This window comes from Plutella xylostella, chromosome 31 (assembly GCF_932276165.1).
Source record: "Plutella xylostella chromosome 31, ilPluXylo3.1, whole genome shotgun sequence".
Lineage (NCBI taxonomy): Eukaryota > Metazoa > Arthropoda > Insecta > Lepidoptera > Plutellidae > Plutella > Plutella xylostella.
The window spans coordinates 5,867,642-5,890,947 of record NC_064011.1 but is presented as its reverse complement, the minus strand read 5'-3'; the positions used below and the strand labels follow the sequence as shown (position 1 = coordinate 5,890,947).

Genomic DNA, 23,306 nt, shown 5'->3' with positions numbered 1-23,306 from the left:
GATTTTATGATCCACTGACGGGAGATACGTGACATGAAAAATACTTAACCTAAAGAGATTGTTTGAATATGTGTCGATAAAACATTATTTGATTCATATATCTAACACCCACGAGTCCTAAGATCAAACTATTTTCGCTGGATAGCTTACATATATCTTTTTCTGACTGTACATAGTTAAATAGGTACCATTATGACTTACAGAAGCAAAGTTACAAAAACTGAATAGCTCGGAAAAAAAATACATTACTTCATATTTAATCCTTTTTTATTAGTTAATGTAGGCATATGAATTATGCTTGCGTGTATATAAGGTATTACATAACAGTAAATCACATTTTGTCATAACTACTTACATTAAGAAGAAGATGTTATCAGATATAATAATAAGGTAGGATAGTGTTTTAAACCCAGTTTCTCACATGAATAAATCTATTCAGGCATTAAAATAAGTCTTACTTGACGACTATGCATCCAATCAGAGACATGCATTGTATTTACAAGTTCTGCAGAAGGTAAGCGTGTACCTATCGGTATCTTACGTATCGCACTAAACGGATTTTCATAAATGTATGGAGAAACGGCGTCGGCGATGTCGATGAAGTGGACGCACTTGTGTGAATTTCTATACAAAGAATACTGAATGCGATGCGTCCGTTGTGTACGATACCGAAAGGTGGAAGCTAAAACACTATGTTCTCCTGTGTGAAACTGGCAGTTAAGGAGTATGTATTCTCATAAATTCTTTAAACGGTCGTCGGTTCAATTCTCTGTATTCTTGTAACAATACAAAATTATACATAGCCTTTCATAAAATCTCACGCTTTTAGGTACTCCCTTGCGGGGTAGGCAGTAATGCATTGATGCACTCACTTTTACGCAGGTGTTTTGTTAGTATCAATGTTATATCCGTACTTATTATAGGTATATCGATATTAGGAGTCATAAGAACTTACATTGCATACTATTGCAATGTAAAAAATATATAGGTATTCCAAATTGAAAAGACCTACAAACATCTGACTTCCTCATCTCTTTACTATTAATAAAAAAACAGCGATCTAAGGTCGTTTCACACTCACGCGCATCTCAAAATGCCCTGAGAATATCTGTGATAAAGGTCGATGTACACTGAGTATTTTACGTAGCAGAATTTTTAAAAATCCATAAATTACTTAATTTACATAACATGAAACATTATTGTAGCGATTTTGATTACAAAATACTGAAAAATCTCTCGATAATTTTATTTCGCAAACAAAAATATTTAATATGACTCTGGTAACTGGTATTTGAGTTTTAGAGATAGATTAGACGTACTAGACACTTAACCCTTATAACTTTAATTTTACCTCGTTGTTTCGATTGTAGAGGGTTAAGTACTGATATACAATAAATATATAGCGAGAAGGTACCTTAGTCCCAAAATAGTTCTTCCGGTAATAGAACCGATTCAAAATAACATGGACTAACTGCTTGGATAACCTATTTTGCACGTTAATTTGAGACGTACATTCTATCTTTTTAGACTCGAATTAAGTAATAAGTAAGTATTAAGTAGTTCTTACCAATCTTAGGTTTACAGTTAATAATCACTCGTATATTTCGACAGTGCCTAAAACAGACCTTTAAGTATGACCTAAAACCCATAATCACAAAACGACCTGACATTTTCAGTCCAATAAAACACTAAACTAACTAAATACGCCATAAACAAAAAAAACTTTCCCTTTCAACCATCCAGTGTGCTACAGGCCTAACTACCGCGTCACTTATGCATCTAAAGGTACCAATTGGCGGCCGACGACATTACACTGCAGGAAACGACTTGTCGCAACTTCACTACTGATTTTACAATACAGTTCCAGATGGTGTGTGTCACACATAAAGACAAGGCAAGAAAAACCCATTTTGCTCACTGTCAAACCATTTTAAGTTCAACCTAATGACAGCCATTGTATCAATGAATAAAATCACTAATCTTCTAACAAAAGTAATCCAAAATAAGAGCTTGGATCTGCAAGTGGGATGTTATTTGTCGAAACGCACAACACTCTCAACTTTTGCACTGACACTCCATGTTGTTCTAATATTGTTAATCTAACTGAGCTATAGGAAGTACGACTATCATAGGATTCGATACTATTTTCGAATCTACACAAATAAGTATATGAAAAAAAACAAATGTCACTTTTGGAACTGACAAATTTGCCTTACATTTTGACAGTGACAGTTGACGATATTGTTATTTTTCCATGTGTTTGTGTAGTTTCGAAAATAGTATCGAATCCTGTGATCGCTACACTGATGTCATCGGATGCGAGTTGGTACCCTAAACTTACAGTACGCTTTGAAACAAGATCAAGTATAAAAGTGTTTGTCTAAGCTCGACTCTTTCAGTCGTATTCGAACCTCAGTCTTTGAAGGTTGGTTAGATCTAACTGCGGTTTAGTAAACTTTAGTTAAATTGTGTTTAGTGCGACGTTGGACTTGTTCAAGTGTAGTGTTGCGGTGATAAACGAGAAAAGTATGTATTTTTTCTTTTTCTTGCGGTTTTATAAAAGTAGTTTTTAGTAAGGGTTGTTGTTGGTGTATTTTTTCAGTTATGGATAAATATCCATGTTTTCAAATGAAAACAGAGGTGCAAGCGGTGTTTCGATAAATTATAATCATGTCAAGAAAGATAATAAAAAATAATGTCATGAAAAAAATATAATTTGTGGAAAATAATAATAATAACGATAGATACATTCTTAAAATAATGGAAAAAGCATTTAACATAATAAATTGCTATAGTTAGTGCAGGCTGTTGCAAAAATTGTATACTAAGCCAAAAGGGCTGACTCAGGAGGTCATTCTGCACAACTTTTTTTCTAAGACTTTTGTAAATTCAGGAAAAAAAATGATCTTCATAATAAAAAATCATTTGACCAAAAAAAACATGTGAATGTACGGTATACAGACTGTACTCTTTTTTACTATAGTAAGTGTACAACAGGTGAACTTAATGCGAAAAGCCTTTTCTATCAGTCAATCTATATGAGGTAAGTAGGTACTATGCTAAATTATTGAAGAGATCATCAGGTCCAGCTAAAAAACCAATTCTCCTAGAACCTATACGAAAATTCGGCAGTAGCATGCTGCTATAGGTATCTTTAATAATAATAAGTATTAGAAATAAATAAATAAAATAAAATAATTGTTTATTTCAGGTCATCCATAGTTAAATTCAATTCATTTTGTCCACCCTTCACAATGGATAGTTGGATATAGTATTCAAAGTAAAAATTTAATGATTTTCTTCAAAATTGCCACCCAACTAAGTAAATTTTACATACTTAAATCAAAATTAAGCTATAAAAGCATCATAATTATACATAATATTATTATAATTCATAACGACACAAATTGCACTTTGAACAACGACGGGTCTCACGCTCGCATATTTACGACCGCGCATTTCACACTCAAGCCGATGCCCTACATCTAGTGCCTTTTGGGATTCCATTCGTGAAGATATAAATCTAACTCCAAATTAAAGGTTCACGTCTTATAGGCATGCTCTTTCGTCCCTTCACTCTGCACTGTGCCTAGGTCTTGGCCAAAGATTAAAAGTACTACCTCTACAGCAGTGACACTTCTATGATATAAAATCAAGTAGAGTATCACAAAACTATGTCCTCTTCCTCCAGATATATGTATAAAGTTCAATAGTTCCATAGCCTAAAAATATAAAGTCTGCAAAAAAAACAAGTCACACAAAAAATCTACTAAGTACCTACGTCTACATTTCTATCATTTAATGTGAAGTACATTACTTTAAGTTTTTCTCACTGTTAGAGCAGTAAAAACTAATCGTTATATGTATGTATGTGGGGACATCTCACACACGGCCATCCGACCCCAAGCTAGGCAGAACATAGGTTATGGGTGTAGGATAGCTGATATATCTACACAAATACATAGATTACATTGACATTATTAAATAGATAAACGACAACAAGGCAAACACAAGTGCTCATCACACGAATGTTTGCCGTGGGCGGGATTCGAACCCGCGGCCCCAAGCTTCGGAAGCAGCTTCACTACCGCCTTAGCTACGGTGCCGTCAAATGTAGGATATGATGCGACAATTTTATACTGGTTCCAACAGGCATTTTAATTGCAAAACCATTTTCCAACCACGTGCAAGAAAAAATCCAACGTATTTAAATGACAATCATTGACTTTATTAAGCTCTAAGTAATGCCACAAGAATCCTTATAAGAGTTTAATCATCTTCGAAGCTATGTTTAATGACGCAGTTATCATTACGATACCATGTCGCTATGAACTCTCATCACGATCCATCACGTCCCCACTGCTGGACACGGGTCTCCTTCCAATGAAGGAAGGGTTTAGCCTAGTCCACCACGCTGGCCTAGTGCGAGTTGGTGGTCCCCAACACAAGCAAGCTTGTGCTATGAACTATTAACTACTAAAGTCCTAGGGAGTTTTTATATATCTATCTATTTCACAAAATGTAGGTACTTGTAAATAGGGGTAGAAAGCTTGAACTTAATGCTAAAATACATAAGTAATCATAGTTGTAGTTTAGAATGTTTGTTATTTACTTGCATGTATGTTACATATAAATGTGACATCCTAGATATTTATCCTGGAATTCTCAGTGGATAACGTTTTAAGGCGATGCAAAGAAAGAAGCTCTCGGGAAAAGCTAGTAGGTACCTATTTGGTATTTAGGTATGTATTTTTACGACCTTCTAAAATACCTAAGGTTCCTTGTTTAAAACTTTAATAGCCGTATAAGTCTTAGGCCCTGTATCACAATGTCTGGTTAACGGCTACCTGTGGGATAAAATACATGCTGACACTGTCAAAATTATAATAACAGAGAGTGACAGCATGTATTTTATCTCACAGGTAGCCACTAACCAGACATTGTGAAACCGGGCCTTAGTGATGATGTAAGTGAAAAATAAATGCTTAATAGTAACGGGTCATTGAATTAAACTGAATAAAATATATTCTTCAATGTATTGTATTACATAATAAATAACTTTACGAGCTTCACGCCTCATTAAAAGCATTTTCCTGTGATAGACTGTCATAAAGTCATTTTATACCTTTCCGAATAACTATCTTTACTGTCGTCTGTTCAGGGCCTCTAGTACGGGTTTTGCAATTTACGTAAACGAAAAAAGTTTTGGTTTTCTTCTGTCACCAACGCACATTATCTGTCGAAAGTTTTATGATAGTTTCCATTAGAGGCGCTACTTTGTATGAGAGAAAACGTAAACTTTTATAGTTTTCGTCAATCTATCAAACCTGTACTAGACCTACTGTTATTTTGGTGACAAATATGTAAATATAAGTAATAATATATTATATTATAAACATACATACATATGCTCACGAATATAATCCCCGAAGCGGTAGTCAGAGTTGACTCGCAAGTGAATCACCCGCTTTTCGCTGTACATTTGTACTCACGTGATAGGTCGCGAGCCGTATCGCCCTTTTTGAATGAGTACAATGCACTTAGGGTACACATCTACCCCCTTATTCATAGAGAAGTTACAGAACGTTTTAACTAATAATCTGTTTTGTCCCTCTCCGACAAAGAACAATTTGTTCTTTGACAGAGAGGGACAAAACAGTTTTTTAGTTAAAACGTATTGTAACTTTTCTATGAATAAGGGGGCTAGAATCTAGATGTGCAGGTTTCCTCACGATGATTCCCTCACCTTAAGATGGTATACATTGTACTTAAAGTCCAAAGAACTCATTGGTACATGTCAGCGCCGGGATTCGACCCCGCTACTCTCTAAGAAGCGGGCGCTTACCCGACTGAGCTACCACCGCTCCCAATTTCCTATTATTAATTTCTTTATTAATCATTGCAGTGTTAATTAATGCTAATATTTCCAAAACTAATTTGTTTATTTTTTTATATTTGGAAAACCAACCAGCAAATAGCAAATTTAAGCTACATAGGGGTTATATGACATTTCAAGCAAATAACAGGTTTTCACATTTTTCTAATTTAGGCACATTTGTACACCTAACAGTCGCGTCTGTGTAGCTCACTAATCTTTGCCGTTACCTTAAACTTTGTATTGAGAGGTGACTTCGCAAGCGTCCCACGTCGTCAGGCGCATTGTTCCACACTTTATTGTCTGTTAGGTTGAAGCCTTGACTAGTGGGCGCATAAATGCATTTCTGCCTACCCCGCTAGGGGAGAATAACTAATATTGGGTTAGAAACGTCACTGAGTGCCTATTTGTCCAGTGTCGGTTATCTAACAGACAGGGATTGATCTATAAATTAAACGTCATCTCCATATAAAATTCATGATAGATGTGTCAAAAGTCAACCACTACTCTCTGTTTATGCTATAACGACTTTGGAGAAATTGGCACTAAGTTGATTAATAGGTTCAGAAAGAACATTCGTATATAAATAGTTTAAAGTTTGAGTTGCATATGGCAGAGGTTCCCGAATACTGCCTATTCCCTACGGAACCCACATTTTTTTCGACGTTTTTTTGGCGGAACCATAAAAACAAAATCTTGTCAAATAAAAGCTGAAAATGACCTAGGTGCCCCTTTTTGGTTATATTCTCAACCTTTTTAACATTTACATTTAGATTGATCAAAACTAAACATTACTTATATATTTCTTCGATTTCCCATACAAAAAATGTAGGCAAGGTATGGTATGTACTTAACAGGTACAGTATATCCAATCTCAATCTCTTATAAATTCCATCCATCCGAAATTTATCCGGCAGAGATCTCTTTAAGTGATACAACCGTATTTTGTACCCAAATCAAGTTTATTATTCTTTTTGGCGTAGGTACATGAGCATTCTATCTAGCTATATCGGGTAATATGACGTTTAAACTCATCATCAGCCAATAATCATCCACTGCTGGACATAGGCCTTTCCCAAGGAGCGCCACAACACTCGGTCCTCGGCCTTCCTCATCCAACCACTACCGGCTACTCGCCTAAGGTCGTCAGTCCAGTGGGCAGGAGGGCGTCCCACGTTGCGTTTGCGTAAAACTTAAACTCACTCACTGATAAGTTTCCACCCTGTATAAGAGTAGGAAGATAATCACGGAAGACAGAAGACACATTCTAAACTAATTCCACGCATGTCAGACGTCTTACACGACTTTCAGCTTTAACTCCACAATCGAAGGTCCCATTTCCTTCAAACGACATAATTATACTTACCATTTTGTGATATATCGATCCAATAGTAGTAAAAGTACGACAGCAAGAGTGATTGTGGCAAGAAATGGCATATCTTCTGCTAGGTCTAAGATCAAAGTGTTACCTAACCTGGGTCTGGGGATAATACTAGCCTAGGTAACCTGAATAGGTGACCTAAGATCATTTAATTAGACTCATAACTTTGTATTCGTTAGTGGAGGGTAATTGACGTACTCTTAACTCTAGTGCGTAATAATAATCTATTTGATAATTAATTTATCCAAGTGGTTACATCTAAGTAAGTAGATGACCGTACAAAGTAGTTTAGATAATCGTCATCATCATCAGCCTATAGCAATCCACAGCTGGACGTAGGCTTCTCCCAAAGAACGCCACTGGATGCGATCTATAGCTTTCCGCATCCAATCATAACCAGCCACCTTTCGCAAGTCTTCGTCTAGCTATAGATGCAGTAAACATAGAGGATTGTGTGGCACAATTTCACTCTTGGATACCTAATGATAAATAAATAAATATGTGGAGACATCTCAAACACGGACATCCGACCCCAAGAGGCAGAGCCTGTTTTCCCCAAATTTCTAAACACTGAACTAGAACTTCAGTATGGAATTGTCGTTAATTAGGACTTAAGTTCATGCTTAGGTAGATTTACTCACGTGAGAAAATGAGCAAACTTATACTACACACATCCTTAAAATATTCATAGCAAGCTCTCCACAAGTACTAAGTTATCTTAAGGACGCATATTACATGCTAATGTAAATTTGAATCCTTATTACGAGTATGATATAAGTTACAATGCAATTTTACGAGTTTAGAGCGTGTGTAATAAATTCCTTGCGTATGTTTAGCTACTTAATATTTTGTTGCTAGTTGTAGTAAGTGCATGCACATGGACAGGCTGAAAAACAGCGTTGCGTTGCTGCCCAGCAGCTCGCAGCAGATGCTGAGTCTGCCCCTTTTTGTCTCTAATTTATTATTAGTTTTAGTTTATTTTCATTTTAATATGTATTATGGAGACAAATAAAAATATTTTTCTTTCTTCTTTCTTTCTTTCAGTTGTAGTTACAGTAATATCAAAAGTATCAAAACTGGAAGCGTTCATTACAAGCAATGAAATAAATACTTAGGGCTTGTATTACAAGCCCATAGTTCCACTTACAAAATGCTTACACCATTTAATAAAAAAATGGAACACAATAATAATATTTTGTTAAACGTTTTTAAGTTAGTAATATTCTGATGCACTGTTAAATGTATTTCAATATTGCAGACGGCGTCATTGAGCTAGCCTTTTCCGTTTAAAGAAAGAAAGAAGAAAGAAAAACTTTATTTGGCTTAGACAGCAATATTAATTATCTAATATAAGTACTGGTTATAAATCATCCTAATCCTAACTAATATTATAAATGTGAAAGTAACTGTGTCTGTCTGTCTGTCTGTTACTCTTTCACGCCAAAACTACTGAACGGATTTGAATGAAATTTGGTATACATATGGTCTAGACCCTGAGAAAGAACATAGGCTACTTTTTATCCCGGAATTCCCACGGGAAAACTTTTTAAGGTGAAGCGAAGCTCGCGGGCACAGCTAGTATTAAATATTATGAATTTGCTGTCGTCGTCAAAAAGTTGTCCACTCAGCTACTGCAGCACCTTTGGCGTAATTTGGAGCTATTGTCACTGAAACCGTCTAAGCCTAAAATATCCACATTTTATAACTAAAACTATTTTTCTTTCACAGATAAACGCAACAATGTATTCAGCTAAATCGGTAAGTGGCCATAATCCAACACGCATTCTCTACTAATGTTCCATATACAGGGTGGATCAACTATATTTTAATAAAAACCAGATGCATTATTATATTATTTAGTAAATAAGGTTACTTATCAGATGAATACATAGTCCAGAAAAGTTTTCACAAAAAATGATTTGGTATTTAGGTAGTTACAGACGAAAAGCAAAAATATAAATACACTTTAACATTTATAAGAAATCAAACTTAAATAGGTATCTCAATTTTAACCACACATCATATAAATATTAACAATATATCAGTTATGTTATGACTATGACTTACGAATCTACTCATAATTATTTTGTTTTATACACCTATCAGAAACAAACGTGGCAATTCGATAGCGTTGTCCAACACTACACAAATTAAATTAATTTAATTAAGTTAAGTAACAATGCGATCTTTGCGACACCCTGTAGATGTGGGTGCAGTTAATTAACACATTATTGATACAATACAATGGCCACTACACTCTCAGGACACACAAAAAGACATTGTATAGATTTTAAACTTAGCTACACTATGTATGAAGTTAAAATTCTTGCGAACCTGCCCATTGAATTTTATAGACATGTATTGACGGGGAAGGCCGATGATAATTATATATTTAATTGAGAATTCCCGTGTTTTAACCGGTGATTAAAGTTTTAAGTGCCTGTTACACAATGTTTTGATAAAAGATGGCTGTTAAATAAAAAACTTTTTGTCTCTTTTAAAAACTGAACGTATTTAAATCGGTCAAACTAAAATCTACCATTCAATATTGCTTGAGGCTAATGATCCTACACTTTATAACCTTAAGTAAAATTAATAAAACGCAGAGTTGTAATGTATATTTCGTATTTTGTTAATAACAAAATAAAAATTATAATATTAAATAAGTACCTATTATGATGACAATCGTTATAAAAAACCTTGCATTCACAAAATGTAATGATACTATTAACATGTTTCATCATCGCCCGTAACTGTAGGAGGTGTCACCATCGAAGTTGTCGATCAGTATCCCTACCTAGGACAAGTGATCCGATTAGGTAAATCCAACTTCGATAAAGAGGTAGCTCGTAGAATCCAACTCGGATGGGCAGCGTTCGGGAAATTACGACACATCTTCACTGAAAACATACCTCAGTGTCTGAAAACAAACGTTTTCAATCAGTGCGTGTTGCCAGTGATGACTTACGGAGCCGAGACGTGGTGCTTCACCAAAGGGCTTATCCACAAGCTCAGAGTTGCTCAACGTGCTATGGAAAGGGCTATGTTAGGCGTGTCCCTGCGAGATAGGATTCGTAATGAAGAAATCCGCAGGAGAACTAAAGTTACCGACATAGCCAAAAGGATTAGCACGCTGAAGTGGCAATGGGCTGGCCACGTAGCCCGCAGAGCCGACGACCGCTGGAGTAGAAAGGTTCTGGAGTGGAGACCCCGTGTCGGCAAACGGCGTGTCGGTCGCCCCCCAACCCGTTGGTCTGATGATCTGCGGAAGGTAGCGGGAAGCCGCTGGATGCAGATGGCGGGTGACCGTTTGGGGTGGCGATCGTTAGGAGAGGCCTATGTCCAACAGTGGACTACAGAAGGCTGAGAGAGAGAGAGAGAATGATACTATTTCCAGAGATCTTTATTTCTGTACGTAATAAGTGTAATAATAATAAACCACATTTATATTATTAAGAGCTTTGTTATAATAGTCGAATTCTTATAACTATCCAACAAGAATACCTACATGTGTAATATTTTATTTGGACAATACAAACAACACTTATTCTTATTTTTTTTAATGTGTTACAAGCTATTATATATGTATTTATTTGTTGAGACGTTTCTTTGCATTGACATTCCAAAAAATAAACAAACACTCAACCCTTGTATAATGTACTCCCTTGCGGGGTTGGCAGAGGTGCATTGCTGCACCCACTTTTCGCCAGTGTTATGTTAGTCCACATGCAAGACCCGAGAACAAATATCTGTGTTTTAAACAAATATCTGCCCCAGCCGGGAATCGAACTCGGGACCTTCGGCTCAGTAGTCAGGGTCACTAGCCACTACGCCATTCGGTTGTCACACACTCCAACTTGTTCGTATATTGTTAATCTAAGGTTACACTGCTCGATCGGTTATGGAAAAACCTACACTAGACCCCTTAAGCCTCTGAGTATGAATCTCAGACTGTGTGCAAGTAGAAGCCTCCTACTCAATACAATTAATCTTAGAATTTCATTGCCTGATGTTGCCGATACGGCCTACTGATGTGCCAAATGTGTACCTACCTACACTTTTAATTATAGGTATAGTTTAGATATAATAACTACTCAAACATTGGCATTGCATGTAAATAGGTTATAAACTATTACGTTATTAAAAAAACACACACACGCACTCACGCCTTGTACTAATGTACTCCCTTGCGGGGTAGGCAGAGGTGCATTGCTGCACCCACTTTTCGCCAGAGTGTGTGTGTGTTAGTCCCAAATGTCCCAATGTAATAGGGGGCGGGCCTATTGCCATTTTACGGGCACATCCAAGACCCGAGAGCAAATATCTGTGTTTTAAACAAATATCTGCCCCAGCCGGGAATCGAACCCGGGACCTTCGGCTCAGTAGTCAGGGTCACTAACCACTACGCCATTCGGTCGTCATCACCATGAACTGCCAATGAACTTTAGACCTTGACTGGAAACTAATAGTGGTAAAAACTCTTTGCTTCCGGTTGCAACACAAAACATTACCATTTTTGTTTAAAGTCCCAAAAAAATATTTGTTTACGTAAATTTAAGGGCGCATCAGAGTATTAACAACTAAAAACGTAAACATTTTGTTCATATTTCTTGTTAAATGTTTAAAATAATACGGTCAATTTGGTGTCTGCATTTTGTAAGTGCAACTGTTTCTTTGCTCGTGAGTGTATGTATTAAGTATCCCTTTTTGCTGACTATACTTATGTAGGCATTCGTTGTTATACAAACATCGTGATAGATGGTAAGAGTAGGTATTATACGATGACAGTCAAATTGCAGTTAGATGCATGTTCTGTAGTAACGATCAGAGTTACAGAGAGCTTTGAGTTTGAGTGGTTAGTGTGGAGATGGCTTCTTTGAATACATTTAATCATAATAATCTTTATTTGCACAACATAAAACATAACTTAAAATAAAAAGCGATCTCTTCCAGACATTATTTGTAGATACAGAAAACATTAGAAGAGGACATTAAAAAAAAAAAAAAAAAAAATCAAAAATGTTTATTTCGTTAACAATAATGGTTTACACAATCTATAATCAAGTGCTGAGACCAACCTAGTAGGCTATGTAATAACCTGTGACAGGAGGCCCCGCTCTTCCATATCTCTAGTAGGTACTTAATTATATCAATAATCTAGTGTTTAATAATAATACAGTGAGTAAAAATAACTTTGAGATCATAACTTACTAAGAAATATAAAGAAAAACATGCTTAGGTGAATATTAACATATTGTAATATCATGCTGATGTATGTGTGTGTGTTTGTGTGTGTGTTTGTGTGTGTGTGTGTGTGTGTGTGTGTGTGTGTGTGTGTGTGTGTGGGTGTCGTGTTGTGTATGTAAATAGATGAATGAGTATGTCCAATACTTGAATTTTAGATTTTTATGATATATATTTAAGGATTTTTTCAGTATCTGCATAATTTTGTGTCTTTAGCCAGTCTGTAACTTTTATTTTACATTCACGTGATGTGTTTTGGTAAATGTCCAGTAATGTATTTATTTTATTATAAATGTAACCACTTTGCGTGGAGAACTGTCTCTTGGCAAACTCAGTTCTTCTGAAGGGTTGAGATACTACTTTTCCTTTTCTCCTTCGATTTAATAGTAAAGGGTTAAATGTTAGATTTTTGTGTTGTTTCAAAATTGTAGTTAGTATATATATTTTACGTATAGAAAGTAGTTCACACAGTTTGTAAAGTTCCTCTGTGGAAAAAATACGTTTCTTGAAGTGGATAACTTTGAGCAGATAGCGCTGACCCCTTTCGACTTCAAGAAATTTACTTTGTGTCGCACCACCCCATATTGTTATACAATAACTTATGACGGACTGAGCTAATGTTAGGTAAATCTGTTTAATTAATTTATTTGATGCAACATGCCGTAATGTCTTGAAGATCCAAACCAGTTTCCTTATCCTCTCACGTTTACGTGTACTTGCGAATATTCATATACCTGTATATGTTTCTGAAGGTATAGAGCAAAGGGCTTAGAGGTGAGTCAGCAGCAGGGGCTGTTTCTAAACAACTTTTGCTGCATAACTAAACTTTTAGAAATTCGTAAAAAACACTCTCCATATAAAAAAAGTCACGTGACTAACTAACATGTTTCTTCAACGTTGAAAAACTGTTTTTTTTTAATCCCAAACAGAAGTAGTTTAGAAACTTACAAAGACCACAGGCATCAGCGATATAAAAAGCCTACTCCATACTAGCCCAACTCAAATTACGTGGGCAATTTGCGAAAATAACAAGTGTGTTAGAAATCACACGAGATCAACCATAATGACGGACAGACAGACAGAGCGACCGACCGTGTGATATATTAGATGAATGGATAGTGTAGTGGTTAGTGACCCTGACTGCTATGCCGAAGGTCCCGGGTTCGATCCCCGGATAAATTATAGTCAGTTATTTTGTATTAAGGTCTTGGATGTTAAATGTTAGTGTTGTGTGATATCTCCAACGCACCTGCCTAGCGTGGAGATTGTGGAATTAACCCTCTAGATTTGGAGACTCATGTCCGGCAGTGGATTATTATGTGTGTTTACAATTTTTTTACATGTCCATTTATGTAAATTAAATGACACAATTTAATTTTTTTTATGTAAATAATAACTTATGTCTAATTGGTTTTAATTGTAAATATTTGAGTAAATTGTATTATATTAGTGTAATGTAAAATTTGCATGCAAAAGTTACTTTGCAAAACATGTGAAACCAAGCTTGTGTAACATCTGTATACCATGTTTTTTCGCAAATAAAGATTTATCTTTATCTCTTTATCTTTATCTGTTTTCAGCCATGGGCGGGCAATCTTACTGTAACACTCGCAAGCAGTGATGGCGGGTGGAACTTTTCCATTGCTCGTGGGTGTATTTAAATGCACATTAACTGATTACTGATACAAAAACACCCTCTACGTAACATAAGAAAAAAAAAACACCCACTCACGCCTTGTACTAATGTACTCCCTTGCGGGGTAGGCAGAGGTGCATTGCTGCACCCACTTTTCGCCAGAGTGTTATGTTAGTCCCAATGTAATAGGGGCGGGCCTATTGCCATTTTACGGGCACATCCAAGACCTGAGAACAAATATCTGTGTTTAAACAAATATCTGCTCCAGCCGGGAATCGAACCCGGGACCATCGGCTCAGTAGTCAGGGTCACTAACCACTACGCCATTCGGTCGTCTAACATAAGAAAAGCAAAACAATGACAAAAACAGGCGAAATGACAATTAAATAGCTATTATTTTAAACAACCCGGAATCACTTGCGACAGCCAAATTACAGTTCGAAAATCGAAGTCCAACTTTTAAAACCGTTATGTAAGATGTACACGATCTGACCATTCATGTCAGTTGTCCCTTGAACTACGTGATGGCATGCGGAAATGAACTTTATTTCATTGCAGTAAGGAATAGTGGGTGGAATTGCTAAAGTAAGAGACGGGACTAGGTTTGCTTGTCTAAGGCCTTAGGCCTGTAATTTTCGTCTTCCGACTCTTGGTATTATTTCGTCCTTTCTGGAGGTTATTTAAGTAAGTTTTTTCAAAATCAAAATTATTTGTGAGTCACAGGTTAGGTTAAGATGATTATATTATTAAAAATATTAAATTTTATTATTATTAAGTTTGGTATTTCAAGGATTTCATATTGTGTAGTTGTTGTGTATGCGTGTCTATGGAATAGGAAGTCGATTAACCTTTTTGAGTAATTAAAAGAAGAAGGTCCCTTACGCACTTAAAATGTTTTTATTTTGCTTACGCTGTTAAACTGTAATTAACAGTAGGTATACTGTATATTTTTAATATTTTCATAGAAACTGTGTTCGTATTGTAACGTAAGTACCTATTTTCGTAAAATTCGTAACAGTTTTTTTTGGTAACATGCATGCATGCCCTTTCTGCCCATAAAATTATGTTTATACTGAAAATTGGTCTTTGAAAGTAAGCTCCAATTTCTCCATAGTCGGTTAGATCGCAACCAGGGAAATACGTCATCTTCATATTAAATTCTTGACAGATGTATCAAAAGTCAAGCAATAATCCCTGGTTATGCTCTAACCCACTATGGCGAAATTGGCACTTCAGCTTCTACCTGTTGCGTCGGCATCGTTCGCAACGGACGCATCGCATTCAGTATTCTTTGTACAGAAATTCACACAAGTGCGTCCACTTCATCGGCATTGCCGACGCCGTTTCTGCATACATTTTATGACAATTCATTTGATGCTATAAGTACGATACCGATAGGTGGAACTTTAGTCACCAAATATTGTATTTCTGTTAAAACATTAAACATTAGGGTAGTATATCTAAGCTCGAAACTGAAATCAGAATTTGGAAATTCGCGAAAAAAAAACCATAGTAAAAAGTTATGTGACCAACAAAGTTTCTATGGAAAATAATAAATTTTTTCGCGAATTTTCAAATTATGATTTCAGTTTCGGGCTTAGATATACCATGCTGCACATGTAGGTTTCGGCTTAGTATACCCTTTTTGCAACACCCTGTATTATTAGGTATTTTTTTTCGTAAAATTCAGAGAAGTGTTTCTTATCTATGTAAAATCACCAAGCGAACAAATAAAACTTTCGATAGAAAGTGATAGCTAGAAACCTAATAAGTACCTACCTACGATACAAATAACAAGATAATCATTGGTATTGTTACAGTGACATGTGTAACAAATTTGATATTTTGTTGTTCACATACCTATAATACCTAATGACTTGTTTGTTATAGGAAGGTAAGTGTTAATAACAATACAATAATCACGCAACAATAATTCGTATTCATAGTAAGTAGATAGGTCTGTTTAACTAATCTATTATTCAACATCAAAGTTTTAAAAAAACGACCGTATGGGCACATTGGTTAGTAGCTTTGACTGCAGGCATATATATATACTAATATTAGTGTATTAGTCTATGGTCTCGGGTTCCCAGGTTGTGTTACGGTCAATGGTAAAACCGTACCCTATATATAAAAATAATTTAAGTATATGACCATTAAAAGTGAGCTGAAAATTGCCAAGAAACAAATTAAAAGTTAATTTAATATTCACGCTCTTTTTGCCATACAAAGACCTGGTTCCTGTTCGTTACTGATAAATTAACATCCTGTATAAAATAAGTAGGTAAGTACCTCATAACAAGCATGCCTATTAACAAATGTTTATCCTATTTTCTCTCGACAAAAAGATTCAAATAACAAAACTATCAGATTCAGCTTATCGTGTTAAGATCACTTCCTATGCAGATAGTTTTCTAGCAGGTGGTATTATTGTCTACATACGGCCTAGATCTTATGGGTACAGTGAGCAAAAGATATTATATGTGTGCCACTTTTATTTTAATATCCATGGGTGATAAGTGTCATCAAAAGTACATAGCTTAGAGATTTTGTAATCCTAACTAATATTATAAATGCGAAAGTAACTGTGTCTGTCTGTCTGTCTGTCTGTCTGTCTGTTACTCTTTCACACCAAAACTACTGAACGGATTTGAATGAAATTTGGTATACATACGGTCTAGACCCTGGGAAAGAACATAGGCTACTTTTTATCCCGGAATTCCCACGGGAAAACTTTTTAAGGCGAAGCGAAGTGCGTGGGAACAGCTAGTTTTGTATACATACGATTACGTATCTACAGGTGTTGCAAAAAGGGTATACTAAGCCGAAATCTACATGTGCAGCATGGTATATCTAAGCCCAAAAATGCAATCAGATAAAATATTTCAATAATCTATCTTCCACCCACATTTATAATAATATCATCACGAGTCTTAGGACCAGACAGGTTGCGATGGGGTGGGAGATCTCTTTTGCTTATTGTACTTACATTACATACCTAGGTAGGTATACATGAGTAACTAGGTATGTGAAATTTGCAATTTCCTGTGAACCTCTTTTAATAGCTCACATCGTAAAGTTTATTACTTATCTAAGTTATATCTTACTTATAGTAAAGTTGTTAAGTACCTTAATCCTTCTATGAACTTACGGTAGGTTAGTACATAAGAAATCAAAATAAGGATGTACTTACTGTATTGTACATGTGTAGTGGAAGACGTAGGCATACTTACAATAATTTTGTATGTAAGTACTTAGTTGAGTTTATATTGGGTACCTATATAATATGATAAATACCTAAATAAATTAATATATTTGATAATTACTCATAAAAATAAAATAACTATTTTTGTACCTAGGTATCAGTGTTATAAGCTATGTAACTTCTGTTCTTGTTGTTTACAAAAATATATTTTTTATCTATCTATCTACTCAACAACTCAAAAATCAATTTATTTTAAGTACACACTTAATACTATACCTTCAGATACAGTACACTACGCAAAAATCTTTTAAAAACATCAGCTGACATCCTAAATGGGTAATAAATCAATTCGCTGCCATTTACAAACAATAGTACGAAAACGAAACACGCATAAGAAAAAAACTCACACGTTCATCATTTTACGCGCATAATTACACGCCGTATCCATGATTACACTTTTTACACGCGTCACTTGCGAAACACGTCAATTTACAGTATTTTAAAAGTGATTTTTACCCTGACTACTGAGCCGAAGGTCTCGGGTTCGATTCCCGGCTGAGGCAGATATTTGTATAAACACAGATATTTGTTCTCGGGTCTTGGATGTGCCCGTAAAATGCCAATAGGCCCGCCCCCTATTACATTGGGACTAACATAAACACTGGCGAAAAGTGGGTACGCAATTTGAGTTCATCATCATAATATTAATCATCAGCCTATAGCAGTCCACTGCTGGACTAGTAGGTCTCTCCCAAATCACACCAGTGGATGCGATCTACAGCTTTCCGCGTCCAATCATAACCAGCCACCTTACCCAAGTCGTCAACCAGTTACCAATAATTTGAATTCGGTAAGTATCTTAAGTTTTGTTATCCTTAATGATAATATTGTAAGGGCCTGTTTCACAATGTCTTAATAATGGCTACCTGTGGGATATAAGACATTCTGCCACTGTCTAAAACATAATTACAGAGAGTGAAAGCATATCTTTTAAATCCCTCAGGTAGCCATTATCCAGACATTGTGAAACAGGCCCTAAGCGTCCTTGGGAGAGCACAGCACAGCACAGATATAGGCTGATGATGATTAATTACCAATATTCATTCCGATGAAGAGAAAACATTCCACATCTAGCCTCTTTGATATAAGTAGGTATTTAAGCATTTTAATTCGAGGGCAAAAATAATAAAAAATACTATTTACTTGCGTCTATTTCGAAAAGGCTCGGTCGGACCAAACTACCATAGACTCGACTGAACTCCTGATCTCACGTACCGTTTATCAAATCATAAATACTACCAGGACCTCATAAGTAGCTTAATGTATTTCTGTTTATGGAAATTACCTTCCTGATATACCATCATTTGTGCTGTACGTGCGATCCAGAATCGGAGATAACCTTAGATTAACAATATACGAAAAAAATTATGTGTCACATACAAAAACAGAGCAAAAACTTGACAACCATTGTACCAATGAATCGCAAATATTCTAACCAAATATTCTTCAAATCAAATCAAATCAAATATTTTATTGCCATCAAGTGTACATTAATGATCTTAAAATAATATAGTACTTACAACTTGATACCCATAGTGGGCACTGCAAATTCCCTTAAAGCTAGTAGGAACCAATTTCACAATAATACTAGGTTCTTATTCATAACTCTTAAATCAATAATATTAAGCTTATAATTAACTAACCTTCCATCCAAAGGTTGTCTGGTAGAGATTGCTTTAAGCAATAAGACCGTCTTTTTGTATTATTTTATATAAAAGTTGTGATATTGTAATGTTTTCTTTAATGGTGCAAAATAAAGAGTATTATATTCTAACCGAACTAATTATAAGCTCCGTGGTAGAGATGGGGTGTTATTTGTCGAGACCCATCTTTTTCACTGATACTCCGTCTAGTTCGTATATTGTTAATTTAAGTTCCTGATAAGCTGCGTACAGACCGGCCCAACGAACGCCGAGTGAACGCCCAACGATGGATATTTATCATACATAATACAGGGCAGATTGCAGCAACGAAGGTCAACGAAACCCGTTCGTTGGCGGTCGTTTGGCCGGTCTGTACGCAGCTTTAGACCAGCTATACTCAAACTGCGGCCCGCGGGCCGCATGTGGCCCGCCGGGCCTTTATCAGTGGCCCGCGTGCCATGAGATAATAGATAATAACATTATATGTAAAAAGTATCGGGATTATATCCATATAAAAATTATTCATCCAAATTTATTTAATCACCTTCAAAGTTTTCTCCTTAAGAAACGATACCCATACGCCAACGAATTATCCAATCATCACAACATTTTTTTAAACGCTGTTTTCAGAGTTGTGTTTAGTACTCGCGGCAATTTTTCCTTATATATAAATTTGGATGAATAACAATATTTTTTTGTTTTATTGGTCTAATAGTATATGCATGTGTTTTTTTATATTATTATACATCGCTTCATAAAAGTTCAAAAAAAATTGCTTGCGGCCCGCGACAGCATGACTTGAACGTGTTTGTGGCCCTTATATAAAAAAGGTTGAGTACCAATGCTTTAGACCATCATTTGAGCGTGTGCGTGTGATCTAGAATCGGAGATAACCTACAATTTGTAAATATCGGAACGCGGTCTGTCATAATCTGCCGCCAAAATCTGCGTTCGCCGCCGCCATTTTGAAGGATGTTGCGACAGTATGGTTCAAAAACGGTTATTCGCCATACATAATTATACGAAGCATTGTTTTTATGAGAACCTAAACACTTACGCGGTCTCGTTGCAACACTGCTCTTCTCTTGGGATTAAATTGTAACACTGTTATTCACAATGATGATAGATAGGTAGGTAGGTGTCTAAGTAAGTACATCTTTTCAAAATCTACTTAAGTACCATAAAGGTGGGAAAATATCTTTCAAGTTGCATTTCAAATTAGGTCAGTTAATAAGAATAAAAGGTTACATAGCTGTAGGTAACATTTAATCACAGGTATAGATGCTAGGTACCTAAGTAGATCCTATTTTGCGAATCTATGCTGTCTAGGATACATTTTTTTCTATAGTAAGTACCTACTTATCTGACTTTTTTGATTATTTTCTACAAAGTTTCATAATCTTCTATCTACACGAAATCCTTCCTTTTTAACTTCTTGGCTGACAGAGATTGTGAATTTATTATGATCTTGAGATGGGACACGTTTGTTTTACATATTTCATTCAGTCACCAATTAAACCACACCACAAACATTAATTACAACGGTCACCAGCAATTCTGTAATGAGCTGTTACCATAACTCGCTCGCACGACCAAACAAATTGCTCAGTTGCCACCCTTTAACTTAGGCTCCGTATTCCGAGGAACATAAGACCTTATTTCTATGGTAAGACGAAACCGCATAGAGTTGAGACACGAAGCATCATCACGTTTGAATTTAGAATGCAATGGTGGGAGGACTCGACCACGAAAAGAGTCTGACGCAATGGGAGATTTTCAACCACAGACAACAACCATAGACAAAAACCGATTATAGATGGCGCTAGTAAAACTTCATACTCCACAGCCCTGCATTTTTTTGGCCGGCATGGAGTCCAGTCCTTACAGCCAATACAAAAACCCAATAACTAGCTGTTATATTATTCAAAATATTAAGTGTTAACTAGTTTAAGACAGCTTTGTACCATTTATGACATCTTCCGTCCCCTCAGAAGAATGCAGCTCATAAATATGACAGGCTGGATGCCATCTATTGGTCGATTTTGGAACTTTAAACGTCAAAAGAAAATCTCCCATTCGCAACCTATTTGCTAAATGTTATGCGTCCTCTTTGCTCCACATTCCGAGCAATTGTTCTGAGGGTCGTGATGTCGTTTGAATGCGTTCGAATATCGATTTTGTTTGACAGGTGCAATGTTGGGTTAGCTTTTATCGGTTGTTAGGGTTGGCACAAATGTTCCTTGCTGATGTCAAAAAGGTTAATAGGTATAATGTAATGTAACTGTGTGACCATTATAATATTAAGTACCTATACTCCCGTAACTTGACCAAAACTGAAAAAACTATCCAATAACAATTTAGCAGATTATGTTCATACTTAGTAGGTAAATAATTAGAAAAATTAAAATTTATACAGTCGTGGTTTACCCTCTATATATACCTACTCAAATCAGAGCAAAAAGTCATATTTTCCTTCCTATAGAGTTTACAGTTGTGAGCACAAACGCAACTTAGGTAATTTCATAATTCCTATTCATAAAGAATAATTTTGTTAAACCGTGACTACCTACATTTCTTATTTGAGGTACTTACTAATAAGTGAGTAAGTAATTATAATTTAAAACGAAATCATCTCCCAAGGAATTAGTTTACGTAACAAACTGCATTGTTCCATCTGTTTAATTAAGATGTACCTATCTAACATGGAATTGTAATTTTTACGACTGTCAGTTTGTAGATTTTATCTCATTGCTTATTTTTAATTAATTGCTCTAGTCTAATATTTTGGGTTGCAAATTGAGTAAGGCAACATCTTATCTAAGTAAATGTCTTGCATTTAGATCAATGAATAGTTTTACATTTATTGCATAATTTACTAAAGATAAGATAAATTTAAGCAGACTTAATCCTAAAGGGATTTTCTACCAGTCAACCAGCAGACTTGGAACTTTTTCATTAGTCGTGAGTAATAAAATATCATAACTACTAATAATACCTATACAATTACAAAGTATACATAGCCTATTTACTTTTAGAGACATCGGCCTCTAGAAAGGTAGATTAAAAATAATAATTATACTACCTACTTAGGTACATAATTAAATAGTTAAGTAATTTTCATTTGATATCATAATACCTTCCAAAGATTGTTATTAATGATAGTTAAACTTCTTACTATATCTTAGTAAATATTTTGAATTTGTATGAATTTTCATATCGACACGTGTAACATGCGATGGCACGAAATTGATCTAGGTTATTCAAGCTTAAGACCTAAGTACAGTCAGCGTGACAGTGAAGTAGGTATCTAACCTGAGACAATTGTAACAAACGTTATTTAGAAGGCGATATGTTACTACGAGTAAGTATCTTTCGGATGGGACACCCTGTATTTATACAGTAGTAGTATACCCTTTTTGCAACACCCTGTAAGGAACAGGTGATAACTCATCCCAGGAGGGTCATTTCGTTTCATTCATGACATAATATATGGTTCAGAGGTCAACATTTCTTATTCAATCATTTAATAATTGAGCTTGTGAAACTATATATTTTTATTTTTTTTAATCTGTCAGGGTGTCTATCGCGAAGTCAAAACGAAATACTTAACACCTACGAAGTAATTAGTGTCAAATTCAATACATTTGGAATTTGAAAATGCTAGTCAAAACAAGTACGCGATAGGTACATTAGTATTATGAAACAGCTTCCCATGTCTTGTTACATTGCAAAGGCGTGGAGACACTACGATCCAAAATCCCTGGATCTCCGGGGTCCCTCCGGGAAGTCATGAGCAACCTAGGTCGTCTACTGGCTTTCTGGCGTGAGCTTGGGTGGCTTAATAGCTAGTCACCCCATAGGTATTTCACGCATAATGTGGCCCACCTTGGAGGCTAAATGCGGAAAATCAGCTCGCCATGATAGATAGATAGATAGGTACATTAGTATAATTATGTCATCCTTTTAACAATCAACTGTTTGCACTGAAGGTGCATACTTATCTCTTTTTCTGACTGTACTGCGCCTTACATTCAAATTGTCATCAATACATCCATTTCAATGACATGAACTAACATTTTCAGTGGCATTTCAATATCCGTTTCAGAAGATTCTCAACCTTCTTCCACCGTCATAGAGTTCTTTATCGAACGGTAGACAATGTCGTGACATCATTAGGTTTAAACCTAAAGATTGATCTTCAATAAAATATGTTATTGGCTAATTTTGATATTATATCGATTGCTCTAACAGTTTGTGCTTAG

The 23,306-nt window shown here is 35.7% G+C and overlaps 1 protein-coding gene across 1 annotated transcript in view; it reads left to right on the top strand.

Moving 5' to 3' along the window:
• The first annotated feature begins 2,391 nt into the window (after window positions 1-2,391).
• LOC105383401 (cuticle protein 7) overlaps window positions 2,392-23,306 on the top strand; it is a 32,586-nt gene continuing 11,671 nt past the window's right edge. The window contains exons 1-2 of the mRNA XM_048632324.1: window positions 2,392-2,526; window positions 8,985-9,014. Coding sequence (XP_048488281.1) covers window positions 8,997-9,014 — 18 coding nt within the window. The 5' untranslated portion in view covers window positions 2,392-2,526; window positions 8,985-8,996. The remainder of the gene's footprint in view (window positions 2,527-8,984; window positions 9,015-23,306) is intronic.